Source organism: Lagopus leucura, unplaced genomic scaffold (assembly GCF_019238085.1).
Source record: "Lagopus leucura isolate 7727_CA_CO unplaced genomic scaffold, USGS_WTPT01 Super-Scaffold_100019, whole genome shotgun sequence".
Lineage (NCBI taxonomy): Eukaryota > Metazoa > Chordata > Aves > Galliformes > Phasianidae > Lagopus > Lagopus leucura.
In genome coordinates, this window is record NW_024962273.1 from 1,770,414 (window position 1) to 1,783,096 (window position 12,683).

The following is a 12,683-nucleotide window of genomic DNA, read 5'->3' on the forward strand; positions in this document are numbered from 1 at the left end:
AAAAAAAAAAACACCAAAAACACTGATACAGAGTGACATTCCAGCAGTTTATTTTACTTGATCACCTTTCCTCTCAAAGCATAACTTAAGCTGGGCCAACTACTTTTTGCAGTTAGTGATGAACTACTGAAGTTCTGACCCTGTTACTGAAGCTGCTGCCCAAAGGCCTTCCCCCATCAATCCGAATCTGCAGCACCTGAGCTCTACTTGCTGCACTGATACCACCTGGGTGTTGTGTTGCTAACCATAGGGGACAGGAGGCTGGCTGTTCTGCATCTTTTTGTTGAAGCTGGCAGAGCTAATTTCCACTAAGTAAAGGTATGTGTCCTCACACTTAAATGCACCAAGGTTGCACGTTGCCATGCACGTGTGCTTTGTGTCTCAGTTTTTGTGCAGGCTGTCACTTGCACAGAGGAGCCTTTCTGTGGGTGCCTAGGAGCTACATGCACATATGCACATACATCCCTGTGCCTGAGGCTTGCAGCAGCTGCTCAGTGACAACAGCAACAAGTTGTATCAGCTGCAGGAATGGTGATGTGTTGGCTTTTTCATAGGATCCTGCCCTATTATAGTTCTCTTTGTTTCTAAGGGAACAACAGCATCTGGCAGTGCTTTGTCAGGAGCAAATCCTCACTGTGGGATGCGTGCAGCACTGCTTACATCTCCTGCTAAGATATCTTTCAGAGACAGTTTGCTTTTGGCACGTGTGGGTTTTCTCACACAAGGTCTAACCTTGGTGTATGTATGCTCTGTATGTGCCTTCACCAGGTAGCTGCCATTGAATAGTTTGCTCTTGATCACATCCCAAACATCTCAAAAGTTTTTATGTTGCAGTAATAAGTAGGAAAAAAAAAAAAGTCTCCTTTACCCATTGGTTATCAGGGAACACAGGTGGGTAATAGGCTCAGCATGCTGCAGCTGTGCCACTGTGCCCAGTCAAACCCAGTTTGTCTCAGAGCACAGAGCTGCTCTGAGCTGCTGCTCTCCTCCTGGCTCTGCTGATGTGGTTGTTTAGTTGGTGCACCCCTAAATTTGGTAAGTTGTGCTCTTTAAGATGTGCTTAGCTCTGAAAATAATTGAAATTGCTGTAGAAGTTCATTGCAGGGGATCCCAGGACCACTAGAGTGGTGTCTGCTTGGGAGAGCTGAAGCTAGAATGTCTTGATTGAAAGTTATTTTCTAATTTCAGTAGAATTTAAACCTTGGAGTGGGACTGGGAAGTTGGAATTTATTTTCAAGACTGCTGTATTTACCTCTGGAAGTTCTGTACGTTTTTCTCAGTCTGAGGGCAGAATGTGGTGATGGGGAGTGGGCTGCAGCTGGTGCAGCCTGTGTGCCAGGAGCAGCAGGGAACAGCAGTTGTGTGTGTGTGCTGCAGATACCATCATTCCCACATCGTGGTCTAATGAGATTTCATGCATTTTTTGGATGATTCATCTCATTAAATTCTTTCTGTCTGTTCAGCTTATTGCTTAATGCTAAAGAAGTTATTAAAAAAAAAAAATCTCTAGCTATGTAGCTAGCTGTTCTGCTTACATGTTTAAGTGCTGTTTGAGCCATAACTTTTCACTACTGCCTGTACATATTCAGCAGTTACCTGTGGTCACCTCTGTGCACCCTGTGGTTTTGGTGCTCACCCATCCACGTTGCCTATGGGAAGCCCCCTGCCCCTATGCACACCTGGCACCCGTACAAAGCCCCCAGTAATTAAGAGCTGCAAACTGCTTTTGTCTGCCACAGGGCCTCTGAAATAGCAGCATTTCCCCTTAGCAATGCCATTTTTGCTCTGAGTGTGTTCCAGCAAGGTTCAGGCTGCTATTTCAAGAGCTGCACAAACACAAAGTTCTGATCAGTGCAGGCTCTGGTGAGGGAGAGCTAACAGGATTATGAGACTGAAATTTCATGCAGCTGGGTGTTATGCTTCAGCTGGAAAGTAATCGCCTCCAAGAGAAGTGCTGTGCCAGCCAGGCTGGGGGAGCTTTCAGAAACATGAACTTTTTCTGGGGCGGGGGATTTTGGGGAGCTGTGCCTTCTAATTAATGTGGGATTGTTTCAGTAAAGCTCTTCAGGCTATGATCAGTGCCGCATTGCTCTATAATGAGGATATTCATGCTAAGCTGCACAGGGAGGATTTATTAATTTAAGATCAGGTGCAACATGACTATTCAAAGAGCAGACCTGGCCTGGGGGGGCTGCAGGGGTCAGTCAGGCCCCAGCTGCATGCAGAGCATTCAGGAGGATGTCCTCAGCTGCAAGCATGCTGCTAGGACCCAGGTATTGATAAAATTCAGGTTTGAACCAGAATGGTGGAGCCAGAGGTTGGACTCTGTGGTCCTTATGGATTTCTTACAACTAAGGATGTGTGATGGTTGGGGCTGAGTAGCTGGAAAGCTGCACAAACTGAAAAAGGGATCTGAGAGTGTAGGTCCGCAGCTGCTGACTATGAGCCAGAAGTATGCCCAGGAGGACCAACAGCATCCTGGCTTGTGCCAGCAATAGTGCACAGGCTGCTTGGGAAGTAGTGGGGAGTAGTGAAGTCATCATCCCTGGGGGTGTTCCAGAACCACAGGAAAGTGGCACTGAGGGATGTGGGCACTGGGCATGGAGTGGCGGAGTGGGGTTGGGCTTGAGGATCCTGGAGGTTTTTTCCAGCCTTAATATAGCTCTGTGGCTCAATGGCAGAGACCTAGAGATCAGCCTCTAGAAGAACAGGAAAACATAGTACCACTGAGAAGTATTTATCTGAAGGAGTAATGGCAGCCCTCATAGTGAGCTTGTCAGTGCCACTGCTTTGTCAGGCAGGGAGATTGTTAAGGAGTGCCTCCAGCAATTGGGGTTTACAACCCATTGAAGCCATGGAAGCCCTTCTGAGTGCAGTCAGATCTTGAGTTCAGGTCTGAAAGTGACATGCAGGCATCCCACAGGCGAAGCAGAGGCTGGTAAAAAGTATTTGGAAACAAAATTGTTTAGAAAGTCAATGCTTAAATGAGTGAAGTTTCTTGGATCAGTCTGGGAAATCAGTGGCTGATGGTGGTTAACTAAGGAGGAGTTGTGTGGATTTAAGGATTAATGTCAAGGGGAAACACACCCTGAAATGGCAGCAAGTGGTACAAGAGCCTGTCAAGTGACCTAATGATGTTCGAGTTGTAAAAAGTGTATCAGTAAGAAGAAATGATCATTGGTTGGAAGCCTGTTTTGATGTGCAGCTGGAAGTAAGTGTGACCCTGCGAGGTTGCTGGGAGTTGATTCGGAGAGTTGGTTCTTAAAAGATAAAAAGGGGAAGAAAAAAAAATGCTGATTCTGAACCAATGTTGCATTCAGCATTGCCGTTCCTATGATCTTCCCTTTCAGGTCATATGAGTTATCAACTTGTTAAACTGCTACTAATAGCTCAGAGTGGTTTGTGTGTGCATGTGCTGGTTGTGAGTGGAGGTGGAGAAGGGGCCTGGGATGGGAAGGGCAGCAGAGGAGCATGTGTTGGCAGCACTGGGCTGTCTTCCATGGCACTGGGCATGTTGTAGCCCACCAGGGCTGTATTTGGGCAAGGAAGCACAGGCCTGTAGACAGTGCCAGCAGGATGCTTGTATGGATGAGTACATCCTGCCTGTATGGGTTCCAAGTTCCATCCAGCATGAGCCAGAGAGCTGCTGTGTCAAACCGAACACAGGGTGAGGAAAACATGTTTTTGTTCGTGGGTAGATAGGTGAGAACAACAAGTAGTGTTTGCTGTCATAGGAGGAGGGCTAAACCCCAGGACTATTGAAAACAAAACTGTAAAAAGCATATTCAGAAGGGCTGGTGATGGCCTGGAAGGAGGGGAGATGCAGGAAGGATGAGCCCGTGTGCTGCCATTAAAAACACTACTTTAAATTGTGTTTGTTCAGCTGAGTAAGAGCTACTGGACTATCTTTTTTATAACCTTTTTAAGCTTTGAGCTATGTGCTCCACAATACCATATTCAGTCCTTGTGCCTGAAGCTGTTTGCATCCCACTAAGCGTTGGCTGCAGCAGTGCAAATAAATAACTGCACAAGAACCAGCAGAATGCACTGGGGCTACATGAGCTGAGAGCAGAGTCATGGAACACTCACAGCTCTTAGAGAGAAGCTGAAGGAAAAGAGGAGCAGGGGTCACAAATGGAGGCCCAGCAGTAGCAGAGCAGCTGCTCCAACCCCACTGTGGGAAGGAAGCAGGGGCACAGGGCAGAAGGCAGCAGTTCTCTGATAGTAAACTTATCTGACACATCACCTGTATGATTAAAACATTTATTTGTATAACTGTACATCATTTACAATAGTTAAAAAATTAGGCGTTTAAAAGGCATCTCCCAGCCTCAAAATAAATATGATGCAGCTCAGCATTATATGCCCAAAGAGACCCACGAGGAGAGAGCAGGGGGAGATCCACGTAGGGGGTCTCAGCTTCTTCTCCATGGCCCATGGCCTGTCCCCACTCCATCATGGGTCTGAGCTCATTCAGTTCACCCCATCTCAGCAAAGGAGCAAGGCCACTTTCTCCTCCTCTGGCTGCAGGAGGAATTAGCTTAGCACACAGGGTTAGGTGAGTGAATTGGGTTAAAGTGTTTTTCTGTTAAACGCAGGATCGCACAGAATCGCAGAAGGGACCTCAAGGATCGTGAATCTCCAGCCCCCTGCCACAGGCAGGGCCACCAACCTCCCCATTTAATACCAGCCCAGGCTGCCCAGGGCCCCATCCAACCTGGCCTTGAACACCTCCAGGGATGGGCTGAACAACAGCAAGCTGCATAGAATGATAGAATCACGAATCACTAAGGCTGGAAAAAGCCTCAGAGATCACCAAACCCATGCCCACTACCTGTGTCCCTCAGTGCCACATCTTTCTGGAACACCCCCAGGCACAATAATGCCCCCCTCCCCTCCTCTTTTTCCTCTCTGCAGCTGGCTCTGTGGGAGGAATGGCACTGAGGACTGGGTTGGGTCCTGGAGTGGCCAGGTGGGTTGAGCTTGCATAAAGCAGCAGATTGCATCTAGCCCTTAATTAATTGTAGAGAGCTGTGAGCAAGTCACAGGAGAGCCAAAAGGACCTCCAAATGCAGGGCTTTGAGTGCCAGCAGCTGACCTGTCCTCAGTAGTTGTGTATGAAAAGGTAGAAAGGGAAATACAAGGTGCTCAATGCACAATTTTGACCTGGAAATAGATAGGTAAATTAATTAAAAAAAAAAGCCACCACCCAACCCTCACATCAAGAGGTACCAAGGCATCCAGTGTGCTTTCAGACCCTGGAGAAATGCCCCAGACCAACAGTGTGAGTGCTGCTTTCCCTTCTCCTCCAGGAACAGCACTTCAGCAGGTATCACAGCTCCAAAGGGCTGCACACAGCACTGGGAGGGCAGCATTTTCTCCCTCTGTCCATGCTTTATGCTGTACCTCACCCAAAAAAAGCACGGTAGAGCATAAGCTGTGAGTTGGTGAAGCTCCTTGGAGCAGGGCTGGCCACCATTAGTTCAGGAGAGAACAATTCAGGATGTTTGTAAGAACTTTTCAGAATTAAAAAACAAAGTAGAAAAAGTTCTGCTAAGCTTAAAGCAAGACCACAGCCACCCTGTTCATATAGCTGAGCTTAAGGAAAAAATGGAGTGGAGTTGTTTTCAACAGTGACTATATATATATTTATATATATAAAATATTTTATATATATATAAAGTATATATATACTCTTATGATAATTTATAGACTACAGGCTTACCCACTTGCAAAACCACTTTCTTTTTTCCCCAGCAATATTAGCATTAAGAACCTTTTAAATGCTTTAGAGCCTACTCAATATACAAAAATAAATATTGCATACGTGGTGCCCAACCAAACCAAGAACCACAGGAAGCTGTCGAGGATCCCAACCCCACTTACCCCCTTCTCCTCTCCCCCTCCCCATGCCCACTGCCCACGTCCCTCAGTGCCACATCCCCACAGCTCTGGGACACCCCCAGGGATGGTGACTCCCCACTCCATGGGCAGCTGTGCCAGTGCTTTTGGGAAAGAAATGTTTCCTAATATCCAACTTATCTTTGTTGCTTATCCTGTGTGTTATTCAATGTGTTTTCCCAGAGCAGGCAAGCAGGACACTGGGGTGACTGCTGTGACAAATGATGTTAACAACGAACGATGCCAACGGGAACATTCTGAATGAGTGAGTGATGGTAAAAGGAGGTGGCAGGGATTTGGTACTTCTAAATGAGAAAAATCATGGAGATGAGATAGAGAATAAGTCTAAGCCTGAAATCTAGGCACATCTTGCACAAATTTCTTCCAAAACCAGCAACAACAACAAAAAAAAGTGGGTTTTAGTCCTCTTTGAATCCATCTCCAGTATCACCAGTTAACAAGAGTCAGTTTTCAGGTACAGTTCTGAAGTGTGGGTCCTGAGCAGACGTGTGTGGCCCGATGCTGGCCTATGCCATGAGCCCCAGCAGGAGACACACTGCTGTCAGCATGGCACGACCTGACAGCCCTGGGGTGCTGCTGAGAGGGGACAGGGTGGTGAACACAGCATCACTGGCATTCCTGGGCAGCGGCAGGTTGCAGATGGTGCCTTCGCAGCAGGATGTGCAGATCTGAAAGACAGCAGGACTGAACTCGGTTACCTGGCAAATATCACTGCCACAAAGGAAAGATGGAGAGCAAATAATACAGCATTTGGAAATCAGCATAGTTGCTAGTGATTTTTTTTCAGTAGGGCTTGGACTCTGTGATCTTTAGAGGTCCCTTCCAACCCCTACAATTCTGTGATCTCAACCCCTTCTGGTTGTGCAGTAATAATGCATCGCCTAGTGCAAGAACATCCATTCTGCAGGGCTGCTTTTCTCCTCCCCAAAAGTCAGCTGATGATCAAGTAACGATGTTTGGCTGATGGAGGACCAACACTCAAAGAAATCAGCATCTATTCCTATGGAATTGTTGCTGGATGGACTATCAGTTGCATGTTGGTTTTGACCCAATGCAGCAAGGCTGACCACCAGCCTTCAGGAAACATAGTAATGCATATACCCATCCCATTTTTCACACCCAACCCCTCTGCTGCCGTGGTTCTGGGGCTCTCTGCACATCTCAGGAATGAACCAGGGATGTTCAGTGTGCACCAGCTGCCATGCTGCTGGCACAGCCCTGCCTGGTTTCACACGAAGAAGCAACCCTGGTCCTCACCTTGTACTCCTCGTGCTTTACATATGTGCATCCAGTAGACAGACAGTCCTCCAAGGGCACGCAGCGCTTGGTGACAGACACACTCTCTCCGGTAACTCTCATCATGTGTTGGCTGAAGCAGTACCTCGTGCCTAGAAGGAAAGGAAAATGTGTTCACTTGACAAAGCCAAGGCTTGTGGTGGTGTACAAGCAAGAAGAAACAAGGGAGAAACCTTGCACTTCAAAAAAAGGGGATTCTGATATATTCATTACAATACAATGGGGTGAGCTACCATGTCCAAGCACTAAGACCTCTCTCCAGATCAGCAGTTTTCAGCCAGGTTGGTTCTGATGGTTATTACTAAGTGCAAACACCGGGGCCACGGCTGTCTCCTTCCACAGCGAGCTGCAGGCTCCACATGCTGGTAATGTTGTCATTAACTGCATAAAACATCACCTACTGCTGTCTAAACAGGGAGTGTCCAGGAACATTGGTCTCATCCCATGCCAACCAGCCTGATCTTTTTTATTATTGTTGACGTTGAACAGATTTGAGCTCTCAAAGCAAATAAATTCTCAAGCAGATAGAGCTCCCTGACAGGCTGCAAGCGCAGCTGGTTAGTCTGGAATTCACATTAATGTCTTTTTCCTTCCAAGATAAATATTTTTGTGAGGACAGTCGTAATATCCTACAGGAGACCAGAACAGTGCCAGACAGAGGCAGAGCAGCAGTGCTGAGCTTATGGAAAGCACCGAAACAAGCCAGCAGCATCCCAACATGGCTCCCACCTGTGACACTGCCCACGTGCCCTGCTCATGAACAGGCTCCATCAGTGGATGGGGACAACCTCAGTGTCTCTTACCTGAGACAGGGGAGGTTTAGGTTGGATATTAGGAGGGAATTTTTTTCCCCCAGAGGGTGGTGAGGCACTGTTACAGGTTGCCCAAGGAGGCTGTGGATGCCCCATCCCTGCAGGCATTCAAGGCCAGGCTGGATGTGGCTCTGGGCAGCCTGGGCTGCTGGTTGGTGACCTGCACACAGCAGGGGGTTGGAACTGGGTGAGCACTGTGGTCCTTTTCATCCCAGGCCATTCTATGATTGCTGATGTCTGGTACCCAACACCCTGAGTCATCACCATCTATAGACTAGTGAGCATTATGAACCCAAATCAATGCAAAGATTTTGATGCCATCCAAAAAACAGCAGCTTGGGCTCCCCTGAGGAATGTCACCAAAGCCAGAAGGGAGGGAAGTGAACAGAGGAAAGCCCAGGTCCCATATAATAGAACCGTAGATTCATTAAGGTTGGAAAAGACCTCTAGGATCCCTGAGCCCCACTCCAATCCATTCCACCATGCTCAGTGCCCAGGACACATCCCCACAGCTCCAGGACATCCCCAGGGACTAAGTGAGCTGGAGGATGATGGGGAATAGATGGAAGTCCTAAACTTCACCAACTGCAAAGATACATAAAAGCTGAGGGGATTATTTGTATCACTTACACTCCTTCATGTGGCAGAGGCTCACAACCGCTGGCATTTCGGTGCGCTGGAAGCACAGCAGCTCAGGGCTGTCCCTGCAGTTTGACCATGGAGCAGGTGTAGCAAGGTGGGGTGAAGTGGGACACTGCTGTGTGGCTGCTTACCTCTAGGACAATAGACATCCGGAGCCCAGCGGTTGCATTCGTAATTATCTGCTGCCCTTTCGCAGGTGAAACATTTAAATCCGTGAGGAAACGGCGTGGCTGGAAGGAACAAACTGTATTCAGTTAAAATGACCCCATCGATCCCCTTCTGCTGTACTTCTCAAAGGCACATGGCAACCTATTCTTTTTTCAGACATATCTTATTACAACCAGAGCTGCCAGCTCCATCAGGATTAGTCCTGCTTTGTAAGAACCCCGCTACCACTAGCAGCACCAAGAGGGCTCATTCATCTGCAATAAGGGCTCTGTTCAGCTGTGTTTTCCCAGGAAAATTGCCTACTACCCACTTCAAAGGGCACTAACACAAGCAAGGAGTGCTTGTTCTCTTGGAATCAGAGCTCACATCCAGTACTGTTACTTTACCAGGGTTGATAACAAAATATCAGATGGATTAAGTACTTCTGGACGCTGTCCCACCAAAAAAATAAATGGCCACTGTTGAAGGCAGGCTGATGTCCCCAAAGGAAAGAAAAATCAATCTGCTGAACCTCCAATCATTAACAGCAGCCTCCATCCTCGTTTATCTCGCCAAACGAAGAGCACAGCTTCCTAAGTGGTCTCCTGGCAGGGCTTCTGTAGCACATTCAATACATCTTCAAGGTGCTGCCACCATCTCAGAAGGCAGATGGTGACCGGGTCACCTTTATCTCCATGGGGCCAAGCAAGCTGAATCTCTGCACCTTCATGAGATACATCTTGCTCCTCACCCAGCGCTGGAGTGGTGCGAGCCAGGCCCCATTTGGGTACAGGAGGGGGCCTTTGCCATGCAGGAGGGACTTGCCAGCTGTCCTCCATTGCCCAGTCGCTCGGGGTAAGCACCATCAAGGCACTGCGAGCATCTCCAGTGGGGCTGACACAGCACTAAAGGAACAGCCTGGGCTGGGACCCTGCACACTACTGATGATACTCATGCCTTGCCCTGGGCAGCTAGCAGGTCCTGGTTACAGGTGTAACGGTATTGGAATTTCATCTTGCTGAATTCTGAAAAGACAAGTTTTCTTTGGGAGCAGATGGCAGGCACAGCTCTACAAGCAATCCTGTAGAATTAAATTAAAACTTGTACATGATAAAACAAACCAGCTATTAAAAGCACAGTCCATGGAAGCTCTGAAGACACATAACCCCCCTGCATCATTATTTCAGGCACTTCCTTTAATAATCATGGAGTGTTTGGGTTGGAAAGGAACTTGCAGCCCATTCAGCTCCAACCCCCTGCCATGGGCAGGGACATTTCGCAGCAGATCAGGCTGCCCAGGGCACCATCCCATGAGGTTCACATGAGCCCTGCTCTAAAGCCTGTCCATGCCCCTCCAAATGGCATCCCTTCCTTAATAAATAAGTCAGGAATGATTTATAAAAGATACACGCGGTTCTATTTCACCCACACTCACAACTATTGACATGCTTGAGCAAACTGCTTGGTCACAGAGGCCAGAAACCCTTGAAGGAAAAAGTAGAGCAACCCCAATGCCCCTGCCCATCAATCCGCCCTGGAAGCCACGGTCTGGTTTCGCCCTGCAGGCAGTGCTTACTGGAGGGGTGGAGGTAGACGATGTCCTTCACGGTGAAGTCGCGGGGCTGTGCAGCCCTCAGCCAGCCTGCCACGAGGCCCAGCAGCAGGACGTGGGCCAGCCTGGGCTGCGAGGCCATCACCCACCACGGCCGTGCTCATGCGGTGGCCCTGGGAGCGCAGCAGCGGATGGAAAGCTCACCTGAGGGTGGCAAAAACAAAGAAGTGAGCAGCGTGCACGCTGTGGATGGAGCCCACCTCACCAAACCCCCTGGTCCCAACTGGGCAGCGGTGATTTCTTCCTCAGAGACACTCGGGAGCCTTCCAGACATGGGCAACCTGCAGCAGGTGGCCCTGCTTGAGCAGGGCTTGGACCAGATGGACCCCGAGGTGCCTCCAACTCCAGCCATCCTAGGGTCACTTTAGCTCTGCTTCCCAGTCTGGATAAAAGGAGCTGCCCAAACACCCCAGCCTGTAAATAGCAAGGTCTGGGGAGAGCCCAAGGGATGTCTTTTGTTCTATGATGATGTAATGTTATTTAATAAATCAAACAATTATTCTGGAGAGGTTGTTCAATGGACATGATGCAACCTTCTGCTGCTATCCCCAAACCTTTGTCTGGCAGCAGAACGTTTGCATTTTGTTCAGCACCCACCTGCAACCAGCACTGCAATGGCAACTCGGGGCCTTTCATGCCTTGCTCTTGTCTGAAAACAGCTTTTCTATTAAAACACTGTGAAATCCATAAAAATACAGAGGGAAACAGATAACGCTCAGTGTGGTGCCTGAACCACTGTTATTTTAACATCACAGAGGAGGAAGTGCCAGTTTCCACTGGGTTTAGTCCACAGGTGTGCATCAGCCAGGGGAAAATGAAATCATCATTAGAAGCAACAGAAATAAAACAAGCCTCTCCCAGCCACATGGAAGCAAAAAGGACGAGGATGAGTTTATACTCACAAACAAAATAACAAGTAATTGCTCTTTTTTTTCTTTTAAGGGAGGCAAACATGGGTCACTGTGGACGTGACTTAAAACCTGCAGAATTCCGTGCAGCACCAATTTTCCGTTGCCCTCTTTCTCCCCTCCAAATTACACTATCCTGAATTGCAGTTTGGGGGATTAGTCGCATGGTATTTAGATCATACAGTCTGTTTACCAAAGGTCCGAGGCACTGACACAGAAGCCCCAGTTAACTCAATCTTTCCAGCTTCACCGGCACCTTTCCGATTACTTCTTCCTGCCCTCTGCCCTGACACGCCGCGGTGGAAATTAACCATTGGGTTCCTCAAGCAGCAGCCCAATGGCTCCTTGTCAGGTCCCATTAGGGCAGTGACATATCGGCCTTGCCAACACCACTGCTGCAGACAACGGGAGGTTCCCACCCCCGGCTCTGGAAGAGAGATGCTGAGGAAGGAGGCAGCTGGTGTGAGGATGGGTTTGTCTGCTTGGAATTACAGAATCGTAGAATCGTTAAGGTTGGAAAGATATTGAGGTTATGGAGTATGTTCAGGGAGAGGCAACGATGCTGTGCGGGTTCTGGAGCACCAGTCTTATGGGAAGAGGCTGAAGGAATGCGGTGGTTCAGTATGGAATGGAGGAGGCACAGGAGAGACCTCATCCCTCCTTACAACTCCTGAAGGGGGGGGGCAGCCTCTGCTTCCAGGTGGCGGTGATAGTATGAGAGGTGATGGCCTCACGTTGTGCCATGGGAGGGTCAGGGTGGGAATGAGGAATCATTCCTTCTCCAAAGAGCAGTCAGGCAGTGGCACAGCTGCCCATGGAATGGGGGGTCATCACCCTGGGGGTGTCCCAGAGCTGTGGGGATGTGGCACTGAGGGATGTGGGCAGTGGGCATGGGGGGTGGGTGGAAGTCTTAGAGGTCTTCTCCAACCTTAATGGTTCTGTGATCATCTAGTCCAACCACAGCCCATCACCACAATACCCACTAAACCACATCTTCCTGCAACCATCCCCTCCTTGCTTTCCAGGCCCCATCTTCAAATTTCTCTTATCTTACATTTCTCTTACGTTACAGCTGTCTTATCTTTCACTTGTAAGATCCTGCATCGCAGTGCCCTAAGGCAATATTTCTGCTGCCAGAGAAGTAAAAAAGCAGAACAAGTGAAAGCTCCCTCTCCTCAGCAGGATGCATCAGCTCTGAAGTACAAAGCACAGCGTGTCAAGGCAGCAACATCTGTGAGAGTCTGCAGAAAGCACACTGATGGGGTACATGTGCATGGCCAGTGGTACCAACGTGCACCATGCTGAGGTGATGTGTACCAGGGGTAAGCAAAGTCAAAGGAACCA

At 48.6% G+C, this 12,683-nt stretch overlaps 1 protein-coding gene and 1 long non-coding RNA gene across 3 annotated transcripts in view; one reads left to right on the forward strand and one right to left on the reverse strand.

The window, feature by feature from the left end:
- LOC122183561 lies at positions 1-10,946 on the forward strand. Its single transcript, XR_006180284.1, has 3 exons — positions 1-318; positions 6,085-6,166; positions 8,869-10,946. It is a non-coding gene; the product is annotated as an uncharacterized LOC122183561 (long non-coding RNA).
- The window catches only part of LYPD6 (LY6/PLAUR domain containing 6), a 23,967-nt gene continuing 17,255 nt past the window's right edge, over positions 5,972-12,683 (reverse strand). For both annotated transcript variants that reach the window (XM_042877585.1, XM_042877584.1), the window contains 4 exons: positions 10,396-10,575; positions 8,804-8,902; positions 7,180-7,310; positions 5,972-6,590 (listed from right to left, as the gene is read on the reverse strand). In XM_042877585.1, coding sequence (XP_042733519.1) covers positions 6,429-6,590; positions 7,180-7,310; positions 8,804-8,902; positions 10,396-10,513 — 510 coding nt within the window. In that variant the 5' untranslated portion in view covers positions 10,514-10,575 and the 3' untranslated portion in view covers positions 5,972-6,428. The remainder of the gene's footprint in view (positions 6,591-7,179; positions 7,311-8,803; positions 8,903-10,395; positions 10,576-12,683) is intronic.